Here is a 23790-nt window from a genome sequence, read left to right as displayed (position 1 = left end):
TGCAAGGTTTTAAGATAAAACAAGTTCCTTTGACTACAAAGCTCAACAAAGGCTTTCTAAAGGACTTCAAAAGGACAGCCTGTTTCTCAGATCAGGTCAGGCGCTCCACTGACTTCCTGCTGCAAGTAAGATTCTGGAACATTCTCCGTTGTAGTGAACCAAACTTTTTGGTAACACCATTCCAGTGTCACGAATCTTCTCTGGCATCTAGATGAAAGTAAGTTAAAAAACTTCATACACAGTAAGAGGAAACCATTGTGTGCTGTGATGAATACAGAGAGGAAAGCGGGGTAATGTGCTATACGGAATGGTCTGCTGTAATTATTCAAAATAATATAGATAGGTAAGTCACATTTGTCTTGCATAATATGAATACATTTTATTATTATTATTATTATTTTTAAAAGAGAACAAAACTCTTCCTTCCCAGAAACGCTGAGGCTAAAGAGCAAAAAAAATGTAACATTTTTCTGCCTGCTCCAAAACAGTTGGAGAATACAGTGCATATGAGGGTGTTTATAACTTCCTGAAACTTAGCAGTTTTGGTGGCATACCTCCGTCTGGAGATACCAGCACCCAGTCTGTCAAAGTAGGTGGTGACAGACTGAAACACTTGTGCGTTTGCAGGCGGCTCTTGCTCGCGGAGGAGGGAGTCTCGCTGCTGCTCTTCCTCAGCCTTCCTTGTGTCTAGAGGACACCTCATTCTCGACACCCCAGCATTTCTTCCCGTGACCAGAACTGGCACCAGAGGTGGCCACAGAGCTCCGTGTCCTCACAGGACCACCTCGCTGCCACGGCAGGCCCCGCCGTCCTGCAGGAACAGGCTGCCTCAGCTCAAGGAGCAGCATGGACAAAGCCGATCCCCACAGATGGCCCAGCCGTGTCGGTGCGGATGAGCCAAGATGCCTCCACACCACCACCTCACAACCTGGAACCGACTGTTTTCCCCAGAGAACAGAAGAGACGTGATCGTTTTTCGGATTTTGGAGGTTTTTTATTTTGGTGACTGACGTGCAGTCGCTGGACACCTCTGTGGCGTATAGGTGCCATCACGGGGTACAGGACGAGCAGCCCCCCGCACACCGGGGCTCGGTGCCCCCCCCAACGCGAAGCGGCAGCTCCTGGGCCCAGCCCTCGCCTCACACCCCTCAGGGCAGGCCCGGCCGTTGGTCCGCCATTGCCCCGCGCGGCGCGGCCCCTTTAAGGCCCGGCCGGCGGGCGGCGTGCACATCGCCAAGGCAACCGGGGGCGGGCGGGCGGGCGGCGGCGGGCGCGGTGACGTCGAGGGGAGGGAGAAGGGCGGGGGGGGAAGCCGAGGGCTAAGAGCAGCGACGCGGGGCGGCGCGCCGGCCTCGGCCGCCCGGTGGCGCATGCGCGGGCTGCGGGCCTGCTTCTATTTATGTGGGGGGGCGCCAAGATGGCGGGGGCGGCGAGGAGAACGTAGGGGGGCAGCTCCGACCGGGCGGCGGAGCGGGGGAGGGGAGAGGGAGGGAGGGAGGAGCAGCCGAGGGGGAGGGAGCGCGGAGCGCGGTGTCACCGGGAGGCGGGGGCCGGCCGGCGGGCGGGCGGGCGAGCGGGGCGGGCGGGGGGTGGGGGGAGGCGGCGGAGGATGGCGGAGCCGCGCCGGGTGCCGTTGATCAGCCTGTCACCCGTGAGGCGCCGCGAGGCCGGGAGCCCGGCGCTGGAGCGGGAGCCGGAGCCGCCGCCGGTGGTGGTGGCGGCGGCGGCGGGCCGCGAGGCGCCGCCGGTGGAGCCGCCGCACGAAGCCTCCCGGCCGGAGCCGCCGCCGCCGATGCCGCCCCGGGAGAGCGGAGCCCGCCTGGAGCCGCCCCGAGAGCCCCCCCGGCCTGAGCCGCAGCCGCAGCGGGAGCCCCCCCGGCCCGAGCAACCGCCGCCGCAGCTACCGCCGCCGCCGCGCCAGGGCAGCCGGCAGGAGCCGCCGCCGCCGCAGGAGGCGCTCCCGCTCCGCCAGACAGTCCGCCTGGAGGTGGTGCTGAAGGACCCCACCGAGGAGGGCTGCGTGGAGTTCAGCTACCCGGAGCTGCTGCTCTGCAGGGACTCGCGGGTACGGGACCCCCCCGAGGCCCACGGGCCCTCCCCCGAGGCCCGGCCGGCGGCCGCCCGCCGCCCGCCCCGTCCTGCCCGGGGGTGGCCGGGGAGGGGCGGCGCCGCGGGGGGAAGTCCGGCGGCCTCGCCGTGCCTCCGGCCTCCTCCTGGCCTGAAGGGGAAGGCGAGGCGGCGCCCCGCTGCTCCTGGGCTCCCGCGTGGAGCTGGCGAGCACGTCCCGTGCCCCTCGTACCCAGCCCTCTGCCCCTCGTCCGTTTCCTGCCCTGTGTCCTCTGTGCCAGGGAGGGTTTATTTCTGTTTTACTGCCAACAGAGTGGAACTGTTACACTGCCGGGCCGTTTATTTCAGGTTCTCTGTAGGCTCTGTGCAAGTAAATGAAGAGTTATTAGCCCGGCTCCGCAGCGAGCCTCGTGGAGCAGTGAAGTGCCCGTTAAGCAGTCCTGGAGATGAGTTTGTGCAGTCTCGGGGGGGGGGGGGGGGGGGAGGGGTGATTCAGAGTTGTTGGCACTGTAACCTCACCTGTAACTGTCAGAAACTTCAGAAGAAAGTACTTCCCTTTTTCCTCCCAAACAGAAAATACTTCCTACTCGAGCTGCTTAGGTTTTTAAGGAGACAAGCTGGTGCGGACAATTTAAAGAAGCAAGTGGCATCAGCCAGTCAGAGAGGCTCTGCTTTCAAGTAGGAATGAGAGATGCATGTTCTTAAGCTAGTCACACTTGAGCCAGTCACTCACAGGGAGTTAAGGACATGATAAAGTTGCACTTGATTTAGGTAGCTGTGGCTTCTCTTAACTTTGGTGGTCAATTTTAGGGAAAGATCCTATCTTCTTGGAAAAGGGAAGGGGCAGCCGCTACTGACAATGTTGTGGTAGCTTTGGTTAAAAATTAAAAGCAAATATCAAGTACCAGTACTGGTATTGTCAGTAGGTTTTTAAATCAGCACAAGCTCTAGATTGGTTAAAATCTCTGTTTTATGAAGAAAAGCGTTTCTCAATGATGCTGATTCCGTAATGGTACTTACCACTCTGTTCACTGTTTTCACAGTAGTAGGAGGGATGAATTGGATGGTTGTCAAATGTAGAAGACAGAAAAATCAATGGCTGATTTTAATAATCCCTCTGAGATCTGATACAAGTTAAAAGGTTCCTTTTGTTCATCCTGTCCTACAGCCGTTGTAAGCAAACAGTGCCCGTTACAACTGCTCCAAATAGTTGTAGCAGTAGTCTGCTCTGTGAAGTGCCGTCTTTCTGAGCAGTTTCTGTGTGAAGGTAGAAGTTGTGTTAGTGTTTAGAAGTGGTTCAGTGTATGGAGGCTGACTTCTGCCTTTGGCAGTCTCAAGCTCCATAATTGCTTTTTTCTGTAGGGTGGTAATATGTTAATTGCATAAGTGGGGACAAAATGACATCTTAACGTAGTTCTGATGCAAATTCAATGTATCCTGGAGAGGAGGAGAGGAAAATAATAGTGGATTTTTGGTACAATTAGAATCAGAGAATTATGCTTGTAAGATAGAAATCGTGTTAGAATTGTTTTATAAGAAATCCCGTCTTTTTTTTCAGCTCTTTGGAGAGTCTGGATTGAAAATCAATAGATGGTTATGTCCCATTTCTCGCTGGACTGTATGGGAAAACAACTGATTATGTAAAAAGCGTCAGACACTGTGTAGTTGTCCTGTCGTTTAACTTCTTGCTTGTTACAGAATAGAAACTGAAAAAGCTTCTTTGAAGTGGTGTGGGAAAGACTTACAATCTTGTATCAGTCAGCATGAAAAGAGAGCGGAAACACGTTTTGCTCACCCATAAAACTAGTGTATCAAGGTTCTTTTGTGGTTAAAGCACGTTTAAGAGGAGAAACTGCTCTGCATAGTGCAGGAGGCTTAGGATAACAGAAATGTGTCTCTTACCTGCTCATTCTCAGACCAACAAATTATGTAACCTGTTCAAAGTCCTAAAATAGAAACAATTAGGAAAGGAAAACTGATCCTGCTTGCTGAGAACAGTAGCTATGGAAGAGAAAACTACCTTGTTAAAATGGAACTTGACCAGGAAACTTCTGCCCTCTGCCACTTTTCTACAGAATCTGTGAGATTTACTCTTGAGTAGGTAGTAACTAGTTGGCAGTTAACGTTGTAGTTTTAAACTAAGTTCTGGGTTTCAGGATTTTAGTTCTGTAACGAATCAGCTTGACATGAACGGTTCATGCAAACTTAGTTATGCAAACTGTTTTTGTAGGGTAAAGATTGATTGGGTTTTCTGAAGGCTATTGTTTGCTCCTTATCCCTTACAAGTTGCTCAACTTCCTTATAACTATTCCCATTCGAGTTCAGCGTTACATAATTAGGAACACATCTTTATCTGGTAGTGCTGCTTCGAACTGCAGCAACCCATAACAGTTCTGCAGAGGTTGGCTGTTCTGGGAAGGTTGTATAGGAATAACAGTGCATGGGAATAACTTCAGACATTGTTTTAATAGGTCCCTTAAACGTTAAAAAATAAAGAAATAAAGGGGGAATAAAGGGGAGGGGGGAACACACACCAAACTTGCTTGGCAGTATGAAATGTCGCATCTTTTAATTCTAAAGTTGAGTTTTCAGCCTGAATGAGAAGCTAGTGGAAGTGTTTAAACTTGTGATGTCCTTGTCCTACTTTATCTTAAGAAAGACAGCATCCTTTGATAGAGTTGTTGGTGTAGTTCATGTTTTGATAGGAATTATTTATGTAAAACTTTTTTTTTTGGTTACAAGAGTAACAGAGTAGTGTGGTTGAAGTATTTGCCTCTTCAACTGGCAGAAAGAAAAGTATGCCACCTTTTCTGCTGGTATGTTTTGAAGCTTGCTGTGTAAAACTGAACTCGAAGTTGGATGCTGTCAGCCAGTCTGCAAAGGTACTGAAGTAGTAATGTCTTGAAGTTTCTTGACTGGCAGAGCCTTCGGATACACTGTCAGGACTCAAATTTGCCAATAATGCTTAACTATTCAAAGAATAGTCAGCAATGGCTTTGAGGGTTCGGTAGAGAGAGGAAAGTTAAAAACTTTAGTACTAAATTTTACTTGACCTCTGGCCTCAACTTGTCTTTATTTCACAATTTAAAGAAAAGCCATTTCCCTAGCAGATGTGGAGTAGCTTTTCTCCACTAAAAGAGGAAAAAGGGTGTTGCATGAGCTGAGCAGTATTTTATATTAAGTTACGCCTGCAGGAAATGTGTATGTAATCTACTAGTTGTTTCACGTTTAACTGTAACCCTCTTTTATGTGTCTTTTTCCCCTCTAAATACTTAAATTTCATACTATGGGGGTAGGATCTTGCTCTTCAGAGTGTAGGGAATTGCTTTTTGCTCCCGTTAGTCTATCATGAATCTTCATTCATTGAGCAGTCCATGTGCGGTAAAGTTAGTTGGCATCCATAAAGGCCTAACTTCATTCTGCCATGTTTTAGCGTCTTATGACACCCTCCCATGTACAAGAATTACCATATTATATATATAGGCTCTGATTTGAAGGTTGTGGCTCCATACTTCTGTTGTACTTTTTTCTGAGAGGAAGAAAAAAAAGGCAAAACTTGTCGTACTCTTGATTATTGTTCGTTGACTTCTTGTCGGTGAAAACTCAGTGTGTGCTTCCTGCTTATTTGTACAGCTGGAGTATTAAATCATTCTTCTGGCTGCTGTAGTGGCAGTCTTGTAATATTTGTGCTATGATTACAGTTTTCTGAAGAAAAAAAAAAAAACAGACTTTGAGTTATGTTACTGGTTACGGCTATGATTTTCCGTTGTAGTCTTCTAGTTGCTTTCGTGCTGATTAGCCTACCAGGTACACCTTCCATATGGTGTCTAAGAGGATTGTGGCACCAGTAGGATAGGCACCAGTGATAAGCTGAAGTGGAAAGAAGTTAAGTTTAGAGAGTTCTTTCCCTGCAAGCTCAAATTGTGCTAGTTTTCTCTTACGCTTACACTTTTGGCTAAGGTTGTAGTGGAATACTTGAATATATATAACTTCGAGTCTTTTCTGTTTGTGTTCTCATTAGGAAAAAAAGTAACTGAATGATAATTGAATGGGGTTAAACTATTTTTTAGAGAATAAGCATTTGGATGCAGTCTTTAGGGTATAGAATTAATACTAAATAGTCAGTTTATTGACATTTCATGGGGTTTTATTAGATGCACTCTGCGCTTCCCTTGAAATTGAATGTATGCTTCTGTCTCTTTCAGAAGAAGTCAGTTCACTCAGAAGATCCTTTTAATGACGAACAACGTGAGCGGCATGAAGTGGAAATGCTAGCCAAGAAGTTTGAGGCAAAATATGTGAGTTACTGTACCATTGTTAAAACACGCAAATAATTAATCGTGGTAACTTAGTGTGGCATGGATGTTAACGTCAGGGTTTTTTTTTTTCTTATAGAGCTGCTGAAGTAATGTCAAACGACTTCTGTGTATATCTGAGCTGATTGTCTCATTTATATTTCATCTAAGTAGCTTGAAGCTTCTACAAGCTTATTAGGCAAGTCTGCTAAATAGATCTGTCTATAGGATATTATAGCTTGTGAAGCTATTCTTGGAAAAGCCTCGTATATAAATACAACTGAGTAATAGATGCAGATCAATACTAATGATAAATACTGTGCTGGAGGAAAGAATTTGCACATAATACTGTTGTGCACTATTGAACAGTTCTTCTGTTTGTGCTAAATACTGATGAATCGTGATGAATTTCTGACTAGTTTAAAATGCTTCCATAGGAAGCTGTTGTTAAGTCATCACTTGAGTATATTTTGTAGCTGCCAGCTGCCTAAAGATACTCTGCTCACTACTGAAAGTGTAACATGAATGACTTGAACAGCACTAGGTATTAATATAGAGGCTTTCAATAATAAATGAAGGTAGAAATCAAAAAATAATGTCTTAAAACCACACCCAAACAGGTCTTTAAGAATTCATATGGGTAGGGTTGGGTGATTAATTCTGAGCTGGCAATCAAAACTCATCATGCCTAGACACGTTGATATTCTGGATTACTAATAGAGCACCTCAATAATAAAGAAGGGAAACAACAGTCATTTGTATCTTTTACTGTTAATACACATATTAAAATTTTACTTTTTTTTTTTTTCCTGGCAAAGGCAAATTTCTCAGCGTGTCAGGCCTAAATATTCTGTAGAAGTAATTATTATTTCAGAACATGTTTGCTGTGATACATAACAAAATAAATCCTTAAAGTGAAAAGATTCGTTTTTGGAGGAATTGACGGAAACTCAATATACCCAGTATACTCTGAAGGCAGTTCCGTAATACTCTTTGGTTTTCATTTAAATAATAAATTACTTTCATGAACTTCAGAGAGGAATGTTGCAATTGTACTTTTCTAGAAAACTAAGTTCCATAATATAAGTTCAGGATTTTATAATGTTCTGAGACAAGCTGCTTAACTATAAAAGATAAAAGCCAGCGTAAAGCATGTAAAGCAATATACGTAGGATGGTGTGGGAGTGGTGGAAGCAATATAGTTTTACATATACATTAATGCATCAAAGTTAAACGTACATTTATGGACAAAGCATGGTATTATTAAACTTAAGAAAACTTGAGTTCAGTGCTCAGTTGCAAAAAAAAAAAAAAAAAGCCAAATATTTATAGGCATTAGAAAAGCAGTAAATAATAATACCTCATGCCCACTACTACCCCAAAATTCTCAGAAGGGGAATATTTTCTATATAAAGAAGAACCTAATAGATTAGAACCACTAAGCATGGAGGGTGGTAAGGGATTAGTAGTTCTTCTGTTAGGTGTATTCCCTGTCTTTTCTCTCTTCCAATACAAGAACCATCAGTTTCTACTTACACTTCAGGGTAGGAGGAATTGCATGTCTGTACACTGATCCAGTGTAATTGCTCATGCTCTGACAACATCCAGCCATTTTCTTACTCCTGCAGTGAGACATTTGCTCCTTAGTTTAAACTAGGATAGAGATCCTGTGATGTAGACACCCATTCTCTTCATCTCTCTAACGCTCTAATGATGCCTTAATGAAAAAGTAATCGCTAGTTGTATGAGAATGAAGAGTTTTTTCAAATTTACATAAAGGGCTGTTTCTTCTTTAAACTAATTAGGTATTCCTAACCTATATCCATTTGAAACGGAGTCAGATGATCTTTTAAATCATAGCACGTGTGGCAGTTTAATGTTGATGCTGTAGTACTTTTGAAAAAATGCAATACGTGAAAAACAGTTGTCTTTAAAGACTTCTTTTCAACTAAATTCCCATATTCACAATCAATACAGTATTGGATATATCTTGCTGGTACTAAAGAAAAGCCTATAAATAAGTAGTTTTGTAAAGCCAGGTGCATGAAGTTAGTATACCATTTATTTACTTGATTATTTAGACCTTTTTTGTGATTGCTGCCAACTTCAAAATGTCAGCATAAAAATATGTTCTGAATCTGTTCCCATTTTTTACTCTTGGTGTCGTGTTCTCTAGACAAAGTCAAACATTCTATATTGTAAAAACATGATGTCTAATCTCAGATGATTTTTATGTTAAAGAAACATATTTGGATCAAAACAAAATCATTAATGGCAATATATTCCTGTCACACCACTGAAACCTTATACTTGAAAGCTTAACAAAGTGTGTGTTGATACTACTTCAGTATGCCAGTCTATTAATCTGTGACTTAATTTCTTTCTGAGCCAAAGGCTGTGTTTAACTACCATTTGTGTAGTTTTCTGCCATAAATCTGCCAGGTCATCTTCTGAGTTTACCATGTTTAACGTTTTGTTCTGTGGCCCTGAGTACCACGATGACTGTTGTATACAAACATGGTTTGTGTTTAAACATGTTGGCTGATGAGTCACTTGGTACTCCATAGTTCCTGTATTTAGAGAAATAGTGAATTTTTCCTGTTCTTCTGCATGCTGCACGTGATTCTGATGTTATCAGAACTCAGCCTTTTCGTTCGGCAGCTGAAGTGTCTTAACATTCTGTTACTGTTCAGTAGCTGTTTCTTTACCTTCAGACATCCTTGTTGGTTTACTCTGTTCCCTTTTTTGTTCTATGTTTTAATGAAAGGATATTAGCAGTAGGATGCCCTGATTTATCAGAGATACAATGATGACTTCTGGTTTTATTCTCTTCGTTTTTTCCACAAGTCCTAATTCTTTCCTTTTTTGACCACTCTTGATTGTTGAGCAAATGTGTGACATGTGAATGACTCTAGTGCTTCCTGAGCTGCATAACAAATTGGAAGCATACTGTATTTTTTGCTGTGGGAGTTATACTTCCTTTGTGTGGATTACCTTGCTTTTATTAGCGTGGCATTAAATATATCATTCAAAGTATTGAGCAACTGAGGTTTCTCAGTGATTCTTCAGCTGCCTCTTGTATTTACTGTCCTGAGTAATTTTTCATCTCTCCTTCCTTCCCCCCCTCTTTGTTGCTTCTGTAGCTAAGTATAGTTCCTTGGTGAACTATTCATTCCTACCCTTTGTTTACCAGCCTTACGCCAGTCATTAATTTGAGTGGACCTTACCTCTTATCCCATGATAGCTTGTTGTCTTTGAACACCTTGGGACCTTTAAAATATTTGAAGTACAGTTTCCTTCTACTGAACTTATTTTCTGCCCTGGAATGAGTATTTTTGTGCTTGATGATTCTCATCAAGAAGTTTTTTTAAACTTCTATTAATGTGCCCAGTACAGAGATAAGGTTTAACAACTCCCCTGGGGCCCTTGGAAGATTCTTCATAAATTATTTGCCACCTTCTAGTCCAGTTGTGCAAGGGTTGTTTAAATTGCATGTTATGTGCCATTGTTGAATTTGTGTTTGAGTCCCTGAACAGCTGCATGAGTACAATTTGCAGCCTCAAGAATTAAATGTCTCAATATGCTCTAATATCATGGCTGCTTATGATTTGGGACAGAAAGGTTGGAGGATTTCTTTTTGGGAAAGGTAAAAAGCGCCGGTGGTAAAACTTCCCTAAGTTGTGTAGTAAACACTGATGCAGAAAATCCTTTCAATCTTGCTATTGTGATCTTAACATCTTGATCTTACATTTTTTCAACATGCATCCTTAAACATAACTTCGTAGGGTCAGGCCATAACGAAATTCTCAAACTACACATAAAGGAGTTCAGATATTTTCATCTGTTCTGTCTGCACAAAGCTTTCTATTTTAATCCTACTTTTATTCATTCTGCTCTTATAAGACTTTTTCATTTATTGAGTTTTGTCCCATATCTGCACTGCATATTTCTGAATAACAGGCAGTAAGAATGTATTGAGAATCACAGTCATAGAATATCCCGAGTTGGAAGGGACCCATAAGGATCATTGAGTCCAACTCCTGGCACCACACCGGTCTACCCCAAAATTCAGACCATGTGACTCAGTGCGCAGTCCAAACACTTCTTAAACTCTGACAGGCTCAGTGCAGTGACTACATCCCTGGGGAACCTGTTCCAGTGTGCGACAACCCTCTCAGTGAAGAACCTCTTCCTGATAACCAGCCTGACCCTTCCATTTTGCAGCGTCACACCATTCCCGCGGGTCCTATCGCTGGTCACTAAGGAGAATAGGTCGGTGCCTGCCCCTGCACTCCTCCTCATGAGGAAGCTGTAGACCACAATGAGTTCTCCCCTCGGCCTCCTCTTCTCCAGGCTGAGCAGGCCAAGTGACCTCAGCCGCTCCTCGTACGTCTTCCCCTCTAGGCCTTTCACCATCTTTGTAGCCCTCCTCTGGACACTCTCCAACAGTTTAATGTCCTTTTTGTACTGTGGTGCCCAGAACCGCACACAGTATTCAAGGTGAGGCTGCACCAGCACAGAGTAGAGCAGGACAATCATTTCCCTAAACTGACTAGCAATGCCATGCTTGATGCACCCCAGGGTACGGTTGGCCCTCCTGGCTGCCAGGGCACACTGCTGGCTCATTTTCAACTTGCTGTCAACCACAGCCCCCAGATCCCTCTCTGCGGGGCTGCTCTCCAGCGTCTCGTTGTCCAGTCTGTACGTATAGCCAGGGTTGCCCTGTCCCAGGTGCAGGACCCGGCACTTGCTTTTGTTAAACTTAATGCAGCTGGTGATCGTCCAGCTCTCCAATCTATCCAAATATCTCTGCAAGGCCTTTCCACCCTCAACAGAGTCAACAACTCCCCCAAGTTTAGTGTCATTAGCAAATTTGCTCAAAACACCTTCTAGTCCTACAACCAGATTGTTTATAAGAACACTGAAGAGGACTGGCCCTAAAATGGAGCTTTGGAGGACCCCACTAGTGACCAGCCGCCAGCCTGATGCGGACCAATTTACCACAACCCTTTGAGCACTACCCATCAGCCAATTGCTCACCTGTTTTATGATGTTTTTGTTTAGCTGTATGCTGGACATTTTGTCCAGTAGGATCCTATGGGAGACTGTGTCAAAAGCGTTACTGAAATCCAAAAAGATCACATCAGCTGGTTTCCCTTGATCGACTAGATGGGAGAAATCTTTTTAAATGGCTGTGCACACTGAAATAGCCATTGGTGCAAAAAGATTTGAACTCATGAACAATGAGCACTCTTCTGTTATTAGTGATTGTTACTTGGACTTAAAAGAGATGGTACAGAGGTGGGTTGCACTTTGCCTCTGCTATCTCATTTCTGTAATAAAGTGTAGTTTATATAGTGCTCTTTAGACAGCATGCAGGTGCCTCAGAGTTGTAGGAATTACAAACTTTTGCATGTCATGCGCTGGAGTTTAAAAAGAGATAAGTTCTACCTATTTTTCTAAGATTTCCTTCTTTAGTACAAACTTAACAAATAACAACAACAAAGCAAAAACAACAAAACAAAACTACTGCATGTCTTGGGACCATATAGTCAGCAATTATATAGTCATATAGTTACTCATATTCAGGTGAATAACTGTAAAGGATAACAGGAATGCTAAGAAGGGTTAGAAATCCTATTGTATAGCTTGGAAACACATTAGGAATGGAACTCACTTTTTTTTTTTTGTAGGACTATTGTGTTTATTTGTTTAATTATACCTGAGAGATTCTTGTTTGCTTGCAAGAGCACATGCTTTGCTTATAGGTACAAACTTAAACTCTACAATATACTGTTAACATGGAGGTGTTTGGATGCTTATGCTTATAAAAGCAAAGATGAACTCTTTTGAACAGTATCTGCATAGTCATTGGATTGTAATAGCATGCGTCTTACAAATGAAGGGAGAGATTCATTCTAAACAGCTTGGAACTGCTGAGAGGCTTTGGGGAGCAAGTCCCGAATTCATGGAAGAACCTGATACTATTTCAGTAAAGGTGGTGCCTTTAGGACAATTTTATCTTTGAGAATTATATGTTGACAACTTCCACAATATGCAGGTGTCAGAGAACTAGAACTTATATCATAAACACATTGCTGCGTGTATAGCTGTAAATTATAGATACCTTCAGAAGAAAGTAAACATCAGTTTAACCGGAGTACTTTTCTAGTATGAAAGTGTTATTTTTAAGTCAAGTAGAAAGTCACACCAAGCACAAACAGAAATTTTAGGGTAAGTGAATCCCACAGTCTGCACTGCAGTTCCTGCCTTTAACTTACTCAAATAACCCTATCTGGGCCTATCAACCAAGATGATTCTTGCATTTCAAAAGATTTCACCATAGTATCTCTTTCTTCAGCTATGTTACATGAATGCTGTAACTTCTTGAAAACTCATACACACCATATCTGCAAGTACCAGATCAATATTTTTCTGTTTTGGCTTAGGCTTCGCTTTGCTGTAGAGAAGCAATCCATCTTGTGTGGGAGAGCATGTTAGTGAATGCTAGGCTATTTTTCTTCCTTTGTAATGACCCTGTAGCACACTGAAAAACTTAGCACTTTCTAAATTATCTCAGTCCTTTCATCACTAACAGAAGTTTTAAAAGCACGAGAAACATCTCTAAACAGAAAATGTTAGGAGTATCTCAGTCACCCGGAAACCAGGTGCCTAGTGAATACCATTCAGAAATGATTTTGGTAAGGCTACTATTGTACAGCATTTTTTTTAGCATATTTGTAGGAATTCCTTCCTGTATGAAAGTTAAGCCTTCTGGTTTTTATTCATATAGACTATCTTCAAGGAACTGTGAAAGCAAGCAGAACTCTGCGAATTCCCTGAACGACTATCTCTCCAATGTCTTCTGTTATGTAGACTTCAGTACTTTACTTACTTTTACTCTCTTCTCAACTGATGTAACACCTTTTTCTTTTTTTTTTTTTCCCCAGAGTGGAAAGCCCCACAAACATCGGAAGGATCGCCTGCAGGATCTAATTGATATAGGTTATGGTTATGATGAAACAGACCCTTTCATTGATAATTCTGAAGCAGTAAGTAAACCTCATTAAAGTAGCAATGAGAAATAAGATAATTATTTTTTTGATAAAGAGGGGAAAAAAAAGGTAAGGGCAAATACTTTGAGCCCATATAACTGGTGTGAATCCAAAGGGCCTGTTACTTTGGGCATCCAAGGAACAGTTGCATTTGTAGTCTTGTTCAGAGAGATTCAGATGTCATTATGCACTCCAAGAATTCAGACAGCCATTACTATATTGCATATTTAATTTTACAGTTTTAGAAATGAAGTTACTTGTATTTGTGCACTTTATTTACTGTGATCTGAAATTATACTGTCTGTTATTTTTTTGTACTAGCTGTTTGGATTATTAGTCTAATACTGGTGTTAGATTTCCAGTAATAGATCAGGAGACTATTCTGCTCTCCAAAACCCATAAGGATAAGGTGGTAATTCTAAACATTCACTGAATGTGTCTGACAAAATTGAGATAAAATAGCTTGCTTGAAATGCAGGGTTTTACAGCTTATTTCATCTGAGTGTTTTTCAGAAATGAAAACACATCTCAAATGGGGTAAGAGGAAAAAATGAATTAGGTGCAGGCAATATCAGGCTATTTGGAAGCTTATACGAAGGCACTTGAAGGTATCTTACAGGTGATATAGGAAATAATGAAAACGAGGAAAAAGCTTTGAAGAACAAGTGGATGATAAAAAGCTTTGGGAATCTCCTATAGTTCTTTGTTAGGTGCCAGGAAGGAGTAGATGTACTGTTCATTCAAGTAAAAACAAAAGCAACTGAAAAACACTACCTGACATATTAGCCAGCCTTTGGTTTCCTCAGCTGAGTGACACCGGAGAAAGCAGCTGTGATTGCTGCTCTGAAAAGGAGAGTGCTAGAAGTTTGAGTGGGAGAGATGATGATGAAAAGGAATCCTGAGAAAAGAGTAAGAGAAGCATAGAAATGAAGTGCATTGGTTAACATATATTATGAGCCTCAGTTTAAATGGGGTATTAGATCTGGGAAGGTTATAAAACTTTGAAGAAATCCTATGAACGCTGAGCTGTGAGGCTTCTAGCATGTAGCTGTTGCACTGAATACTGCTGAGAACAATATGGGCTACACAGAAGGCATGCTGCAGAACTGGTACCTTCTTGAGCAAGAGAAGTTCAGAGATTTACCACAGTGGGTAGTAGGCTGAGCTCATCTTTCCATATTGTTTTGGTAAAGTCAGTCTGAAGGCAAATGAGCAAGTTGTGTGAAAAGTGAGTTTACTGTAGATGCTTATCATAGTTTGTATGTATTTGTTGTCTGTTTTCCTAGTCTAGATTGATATTGGCAATGTCAACTAAAATTTTAAACTTAAAATTTTAAACTCTTATCATATCCCTCAGCTTTTGGTTGTGCTACTGGGACGACTTGGAGGCCTAAGACGGTTTGCTTTCCAGTGGTCAGATTCTGATATTCAGATCAATAAAAACAGATGTTTTACTCTGTCTGAGAAACCGGTTGAGCCTATAGGTTTACCTGGGTTCCTGCTCTTGCTGAAGACAACCATCATCACTTCTGATGTCTTATGATACAGGACCTAAGTTGTACCTCAATTTTTTCCTAAAATTATTGTGACCTAGCACAGATCTGATAATGTGGTTTGGATTAACATTCAGTATGTGTACGGGTCTCTGTCAGAGCTGTATGTGAGTCTATCAGGTTTGACCACTTAGTTTTCTCATTCTGTGCCGCCTTCTGATGCTGTTCTTATTACCAGCAGCAGATCCATTAGATTTGCAGGAGCATTTATTTCTGATATCTCTCATGAGACTCCTGCAAGAACATACAAAAGGCAGTTGTCAGAGGACCAGATGGTTGTGTCATGTGGTAGCTGTGGAAGCTACTGGGGAGAATGGTGTATTCTCTAAAGCTTGCTCTCCTAAACAAATCATTATGCCTAGTGTCTGCATTATAAATTCAGACTAGTGAGAGGCCATCTCTGTTTTCTGTCTTTCATTCCCATCTCTGTCCACAGAAGAAAAAAATATGCCATATACCAGCTGCAGTCTTAAGTTGCTGTTGCAGAGCTTAAGGGCTCTGTAATGTAGGAGTTAAGTTCAACAAAACCTCTCATTCTATCTGTCAGATGCAAATGGGAAATGTCCAGAAGGAAAGCTTACATGTCTGTTTTGATCATCTTCTGTGTGTCCGGCTATTAAATCACTGTTTACCCTGAGAAATGCAGAGCCAGGCCCAGCCTAGATTTATTTCCTTTTGGAAGACATGCTTTCCTAAACATACAAAACCCTCTAATGTCCAGGACACAAACGCTTGAGAATGCATATGAGGACCTATTGAAGTGCTCCAGGACTGGAGTCCTATTGTCTCCCTCTGTATCCTAGGAAAAAATAATTGAAAGCTTCCTTAGAGTTGTAGTCCTTTTTCTTGTCACAGGTGTGGAAGAAAGTCTGAAGTCTTTGGGACTGGAACAGATTTACTCTGTACTATTAGAGAGAGCTTCTTTCTAAAACCAACTGTTGAAGTAATGCTATAAAATGCTGTTGAAGAAATGAAAACAGTAAAACTAGACCTGTTTTTAGCAGGCACTCTAAGTGATGTCATGAATTCTGCTTCCTTTTGGATCCATTTGCAATTAAGCAATTTTGTACATGTAACATAGATGCATGTAATAAATGGTGTATGTAACTGTATTTGGTTTCTCCAAGGATCCAAGAATGCAATCATTCTTCCCTGTATTTTTGAGGGGGAGAGACCAGAATCAAGTGTAGGGAATCTTATAATGACATGATTCTCAGGTAATGGACTTTAATATGGCTGGAGTACAGGCAGCTACAGGGTATGTATTTCTGGAGGAAGGTTCTTGGAAAGCTCTGATAATAGAGGGCTTCTGAAGGGATTTTTCTGGTCAGTGTCCTTAAAGCACACTGGCACTTGTCCTTATAGAGTAGGATGGGCCTGTGACTAGGTTGCCAGTGCCCCACCTTCTGTGAAAAAGACTGCATGAGATTCTTACTGCTCTTACAGATTTGCTTTCACTGTTTACTCTGGAAAGAATCAGTACTTGTCTACTGCATATTTAAGACTTCAGCAGTATGGCGTCATTAAGACCATCAAAGTCTTTGTGGCTGCTGAACACAGGGAGGTAAGGGCTCTTGAAGAGCAATTCAGTGGACTGAAACATGAAGCCAGACAAAGGAGAACATTGGAGGGAAAGTACCTGGGCACATATTACCCTAAGTGACACAGATGATTCTTGCATCACTTATTCTTCAAACTTGTCTCCTCTTATGGGAATTAAGTGCATAGTTACAGGTTGCTATTTGCTTTGCATGAATCTAGTATACATGCTGCTTTTAAACCTTGCCATCCTCGATGGATAATTTTGTTAGCTTTTAAAGCCTGTTTAGAAGTGGCTTTTCCCCTCTGAATGCAGTTGCAGACAAGTGGGAAATCTGTGCTTCAGTAGATATTTTAGGGTTGAGCATTTTGACTGTATTAAGTCAGTACTGTACTCATCATTCTGGATAAAATTTACATTAAGACAATCTTGCAGTTGCTTCTAGCTGTTCTATAGCAGCTAGTCTGATGGTAAGTCCTAATCTTTGCTTAACAGTTGACTTCTGCAGTAGTAACAGTATTTATAAACTGCAAAGAAAGCTGTCCCTCTTCAGTGTTTCCGCTGCTTCAGTGTTGAAAATGGGTTTTGCTATACTGAAAATTGCCCAGAACAGCATTCATTGCAGAATGGTGTTCTGTAGGTTTCTGCTTCCCCTCTATTCTTGCATGGACACATATGCATACACTTGCCTGTGCACCTGGTTTGGCTGGGCTGCTTGCTTTCTTGATGAGCTCTGAATGTTTGATCGGCTGCATGCCTTCCTGACTATGTAAGCTTTTTATTGATAGAGGTTCCAGGAGATGCTCTCTGAATTTTCTGATGTCATGTAGAACAGGCATCTGAAGTAATACATGGTGTTTAGTTAACAAGTATGCTGATACCTCTTACCTGTAGTTAAGAACACCTGCACATCCAAAGCAAAGACCACCTAGCACCTTCCCTATTGTTGGGTAGATGAGCACAGAGGGAGAACATTCCACCTAAAAATCTGTAAGCAGCATAAGTTGTCTTGAAGCAGCCATACTGACAGGAAAACACAAATGCCAAGAGCAGTGGAGGTGTTGACTCTGTAGCATGCAGTTCAGTACTTTGGACACCCAAGGCAGAGGAAACTAATCTGCTAGTGTTTTCTCATTCAAGGGAAGTTTTTCCAAAACAGGTACTTCAAATTTGGAAGAGCTCATTTTTGTTTAGCTACATCTTGCCTCAAGAGCTCAGACCCTCCTTAAAGGACAGCCTTTTGAGGCTTATGTTGATTTGTAGTGATTCTGAACACACTGGTAAAGTAGCTGTTATCTATTTAGTTTCCCTGGAAGACTTGCTGCAATTTAAGGGCTTAGTCTTTGCAAAAATTCTGTATCATGGTATACAGTTTCCTCTGTTTGCAGGATAAATTTGATTTGCTTCATCTTTTAATCTCTATGCTTATTAAAGATGTGATAGATTTAATATCCTCTTCTCTCCCACCACAGCATCCTCTCAAGAGTTTTGATGTTGTGATCTAAAACTTCAACCTGATTGTCAATAACAGCATCTTACTCGAGAATCTCGATTAGCTGAGATGCTCTTTCCCCGTGAGAATGGTATCTACTGGGGGAATGGCAGAGCTCATTGTGGTGGTTGTCATTGTTACCTCTTTTTTTTTGGAGGGGAGGGGAGGAGTCATGGAGCAGATGATGTTCTAGGCCCACTTGATGTTGCTCTCCCATCCTTCCTACTTAAAGAAGCCTTTTTATACCTAGCTATGGAAAACATTTTACTCCAGCAAAAATACTGATTCTTAAACAAAATGACCCAAACTATTGATGTGCTAATGCTATAGAGGCTTATACAGGAGAAATGCTACATAAGTTTTATCATTAAACATCTTCCATGTTGGATTGAGAGATAAATGTAACTTTGCTGTATTTTTCACATGGTAAAAGCTGCTTTTGTAGGCCTCATCTTCACTAAATATATGAGGGTGCATTAAAGTTCTGTTGTGTTTTTTAAGAGATGCACTTATTAGCTGTTTCCTTGGCTATGGATTTGTTATTACTGTCCTGTCTTCCTTGTTCACTGTCACTTTGCCCAGTGGCTGGGGAGCAGTGCACAGTGTCACCTTTAATAAAAGATATCTTGCATGCTTCCCGCGTGTCTTCAAGGTAGATGGCAGCTGACATGTCATATGCATTCTAATGAATACAGGGGTAAACTTCGATTAGGAGATTTTCTTTACTTTGTACTCTTCCTCCCTTATTAATCACAAGATAAATAAGGGTGTAAAGTGAGTACCAAACAAAGCAGATACTGCTTTGTTTAATGCAGAACTGTATACTGTATACAACTATATACTGTTGTGGTTTAACACGGTGAGGGAGCCAAGCATCACACAGCTGCTCTCACACCATCTTCTCAGCAGAACAGGAAGAAAAAACAAAAAAATCAACTTGTGCCTTTTGATAAGGACAGGGAGATTGCTCACCAGTTGCTGCCACAAGCAACACAGACTTGACTTGGGGAGGATTAATTTATTGCCAATTAATAGCGGCCTAGAGTAGTGAGAACTAAAAGCAAACTAAAACCGCTTCCCTTCCATCTACCTTCTGCCTCCTTACACTGCCACTGCACTACCCCAAGTGGCAGAGGGGAATGGAAATCACAGCCTGTCCGTAACACTTTGTTTCTTCTCCTTCATGGTCACTTTCTTTGCTCTCTAGCATGAGGTCCCTCCCACAGGATGCAGTCCTTCCCAAACTGATCCTACTTGGGTTTTCCACAGGCTGCTCCAATATAGGTCTGTACCATTGGACCTATCATAGGTCCCCCACGGGCGGCAGCTCCCCCCAGACCCCCTGCTCCTGCGTGGGCTCCTCTCCACGGGCTGCAGCTCCGGCCCGGGGCCTGCTTCTGCGGGGGCTCTCCATGGGCCGCAGCCTCCTCCAGGCCACATTCACCTGCTCCAGCGGGGGCTCCTCCACGGGCTGCAGCGTGGAGATCTGCTCCATGTGGGACCCATGGGCTGCAGGGGGACAGCCTGCTCCACCAGGGGCCTCTCCACAGCCCGCAGGGGAACTGCTGCTGCCTGCCTGGAGCACCTCCTGCTGCACTGACCCTGGGGGCTGCAGGGCTGCTTCTCTCTACATTTTCTCTCCTTTCTCCAACTGCTTCTCAGCAGCATTTTTTTTTCTTTACCTTCTTTTCAATATGCTCTCACAGGGGCCCAACGTGTGTTGCTCATTGGCTCAGGTTTGGCCAATGGCAGGTCCCTTTTGGAGCCACTGGCACTGGCTCTTATGTGACATGGGGCCTCTTGCAGAGGCCATCTCTGCAGCCACCCTGCTATCAACCTTGTCACATAAGCCCAGTACAAAATCTCATATTCATTTTTAGAAAGGAATAAATATTTTTTTTTAATCCAATGTTCTGGCCTGTGTTTCAACCAGATACCTTAGGACTGTTGCATGTACTTCAAGAACTCGGGGACAATTCAGAAACAAAGCTCAGCATCTGCTTAGGTACTTGAAAAAAAACAGACATAAATCTGCCATTTGTAGTATTGTTTAAATTGGTAATGTCAAGACTTTTGGAGTAAGAAATAAGAAATAATATTGCTAATAGGTACAGCACTTTTTTTTGCCTTTTTTTTTTTTGCCAAATTTGAATTTTTTTTGAAAAGCACAAAGTTTCTTTTCATAGTAATTGGAGCTCCTGGAGGAGTAGATACTGGTCAAGGATCAACTCATCTTCATTATTAAGCAGCACAAGGAAGTTGAGTGTTTTGGGAAAAAATATACAGGCATGGCTATTACTGTAATATAATAAAGCAGTTTTTAACTTGCCAAAATCATAGATCTTTGATAAGAGCACTTGTCTGAAGTGTTGGAAGTGGCAAGTCACATTCATGGTAAATGAATGGGAAAGGAAAGCATAACTTTTCAATAGTGTTCTAGCAATTCTGAAACATGAAAGCTGGAGGGGTTAAACATTACACTGAAAGTACAGTTGAGTGTTTTTATTACAGCTAAATATGCAGCGTGTGTCAGAGCTCAATCTCAGAAGGAATCGAGTTGAAGAGATAAAGGTAGTCACATGAGTGGCCGTGCAGTTTATAACTTAGGCTGAAACATTTTCAAGGCAACAAGAATTTCTTCTTGGGTACTGAAGGTCAATTAGGCTATTAGCCTGACTCTGGTACTTGGTGGTAGAATATCAAAGGTGGTTGGGGGAAGCACAAAATAGAGCAATGTATAACACATTGATACTTGACTCAAGGTAGGCTGACAGATTACAATATACTAACTACTGCTAACAGCTAAGGGTATTCTAGGAGACTATTGTAGACTAGACTATCCTGAGCCATGTGTTAGTATTTATTTAATAGTCTGTTATGCCTTACTCTGTTGTGCTTTGCCAGCTGTCCTTTGTCCCAGGATTTTAAACAAACAAAAAACCTCTTGACTGTGCATTGTGGAGGAGCACCCTTCAGCATTAGAAAGTTCTTCCTGCTTGTTTTTGATGTCATATTGGATTAGAAAAGCAATGGATTGTTCACCCTTAACCTTGTTCAAGATTGTTAGGTATTCTTTTATGTTGTTTTTGTAGAAGATAGTTCTGTTTTTTGTCTGAAAACGTATTGTAGAGTCATACGAATCACAGAATGGCTCAGGTTGGAAGGGACTTTAAATATCATCTACTTCCAACCCCCCTGCCACGGGCAGGGATGCCACCCACTAGATCAGGTTGGTCAAGGCCTCATCCAGCCTGGCCTTGAACACCTCCAGGGATGGGGCATCCACAGCTTTTCTGGGCAACCTGTTCCAGTGCCTCACCACCCTCTGAGTAAAGGATTTCCTCCAAACCTCTACTCTAAATCTCCCCTCTTTTGGTTAAAACCATTCCCCCTTGTCCTGTTGCTATCCGACTAAGCAAAAAATTCTTCTCCATCTTTTTTTAATAAGCTCCCTTTAAGTATTGAAAAGCTGCAATAAAGTTACTGCAGAGCCTTATGTTTAGGCTGAGCACGGCTCTCTCAGCCTTTCTTTATAGGAGAAGTGCTTAAGCCTTTTGATCAACTTTGTCACCCTTCTCTGGACCCATTCTAACAGATCTACATCTGTCTTGTGCTAGGGGCCCCGGACCTGGATGCAGTTCTCTTAAAATATATAAGAAAGATTAGACCACTGGAAAGGGGTTAAACCATTTTCCTTAAATAATAGGATCAGAGAAGAGCATCCTCTGATTTCATGCACAGAAAAAGCTAATTGAAAGCAAAAGTCTTGAAATGATTTCATCAGAAGATTCTGAAGTTGCGGAAGTTGTATGCTGTTTAATTGAAAATCCTGAAGAAACTTCAAAATGAAGTTTAATCTAGCTGTTGCCCATATCTTATATAATTGTATTCAAATTTTCTGTTGGGCAATTAGGGCAATAGGAAGTGGGTTATGTTGGCAAGACACAAGGCACATTGTTGCCTGTAGGACCACCTTGTAGGTAGGTAGGTTGGAAAGAAAATTAAATGTAAAGTTGTGAGTTATACCTTGCTCAGTAGGTTGAGGAAAACTCAAAATTTGATAGAAAAAAGTAAATGCTGTCAAGGGTTAAGGAGAACTGAATGTCAAAAAGGTCTTTGAAAGTCAGATTAAATTCATAGTCCTGCGCAGAAGCTGTTGAAACCTCAATTGGTAAGTTGCGCTTCCACGTCTTGCTGACCTTGTTTGATGCTGGCTGTTATGGAAGTTTGTTCATCTGTATATTAAATGAATTCTGTCTTTGCAGTTGACTTGTTCCTATGAATCCGTGCCACATAGCATGTTGATCATACTAATGATCTGCAGCGATTCATGGCTTTCTCACTTGTAGACTGTCTTTAATCCTTACTTTTATGTTCTCCAGGGCTTCCTTTAATGCTCTGCAGCCAAGTCTTTACTGTGTTTCCCTGCACTTGTTCTTTACTTCTTACAATAATGGTCCCAGCTTTCTGTGCGCTTTCTCCTCCAAACTTGGCAACTAGTGTATTCTTCTGGTTTGATCCCATACGGCCCCAACCTCACCAACTCAGTTTGTGCCCTGTCAGCTCAGAAGGGAAGTGCCCGCTCTGTTAAGTACTGTGGATAATCAGTTATTTTCTTTCCTTTTCATCTCCTTGTACTTAATGAAGCTGGTTCTGAGAGCCTGTGGAAAAACATCAGATTTCTCTGAAGTTCTTAACCACTCTTCAGTTTACTTTGCACCTTCTACTTTGCATGATTCTCCTGGTCTCTTAGGTGAATGGCAAGTCCATAACTAAACCACTTTGCTTTCAGATTATCCAATTAATACTCTCCTGCTTTTTTGTACTAGTTTTTCATGTGATCGCAGGGTATTTCATAGATTGTCATTGCTTTTCTTTTCTCTTTTTTTTGTCTTCTTCTACTGCATTTTAAGTCTTCCATTCCAAGAAGATAAAGGCAATGACTCATTGAAATTTCTAATCACTTATTCAGATCAAATTCACGTATGTCTCTGGTTGAGGCTGTTCTACCCAGCTTACTTGTTTAACTGTTTTAGTGTTTAACTGTTTTCCTCTTCTGGATAACTTTTTTCTTTCTTACTGCTTTTGGTAGCCCAGGCTTTTTAGTTCCTAAAGTGTATCTCTGCTAGTTATCTTCAGTATACTGTCATGGTGTGCAGGGGAAATGAACTAACCTGGTAGCTGATTGTGCCTCACACTGTGTGTGTTCCCTTCCTGTAAGTGATCTCAGGTCTTTAGTTAAAACTGTGTGTACTTGCCCTACTAATCTTTTCAACCTGTTGAATTCTGGCAGGTATTGTGTCTTAACAGACATGCAGTGGAAGGCCTACTGGTTCAAGCTTCAAAATAGCAAACACATTGTCTCCTCCTCAAGTATCCTACTTAATTCTTAATCATTTGGCCTTGCTACCAAACGTTTATTGCTTGCAGCTGTAATTCAGCATAGGCCTTTTTCTCTGCCTCTTAGATGAGTGCATACATCTAAGGTGTGTCATGCTCTTACCCTTTCTTTCAGAAGGACAGAAATTGATTTGGTCATTGCATTGTTATTGTATCTTTTCGGTATTTTATAACTCTTTGTAGGTCCTGAAAATGCTTCCTCTCTATCTTTGCTGGCAGCTTTGTCTCAGGCATTCTCTTTTTATCCTTCGTGACAGACCATAGCTTCCAGAATTTTATTTGTTGTTTATTAAGCTCATCATTTTACCATTTTCAGTATTTGAATACCAAGTCCAGTAGTTAGAATTTGGAGTAGTTCAAGGCAACTTTGACCTTCAATGTGGTGATA

The 23790-nt window shown here is 42.1% G+C and overlaps 1 protein-coding gene across 1 annotated transcript in view; it reads left to right on the top strand.

The window, feature by feature from the left end:
* The first annotated feature begins 1499 nt into the window (after positions 1–1499).
* The window catches only part of UBN2 (ubinuclein 2), a 55576-nt gene continuing 33285 nt past the window's right edge, over positions 1500–23790 (top strand). The window contains exons 1-3 of the mRNA XM_035335377.1: positions 1500–2065; positions 6273–6365; positions 13313–13414. Coding sequence (XP_035191268.1) covers positions 1610–2065; positions 6273–6365; positions 13313–13414 — 651 coding nt within the window. The 5' untranslated portion in view covers positions 1500–1609. The remainder of the gene's footprint in view (positions 2066–6272; positions 6366–13312; positions 13415–23790) is intronic.

The sequence above is a fragment of the Oxyura jamaicensis genome, chromosome 1 (assembly GCF_011077185.1).
Source record: "Oxyura jamaicensis isolate SHBP4307 breed ruddy duck chromosome 1, BPBGC_Ojam_1.0, whole genome shotgun sequence".
Lineage (NCBI taxonomy): Eukaryota > Metazoa > Chordata > Aves > Anseriformes > Anatidae > Oxyura > Oxyura jamaicensis.
This window is presented reverse-complemented; position numbering and strand designations above follow the sequence as displayed.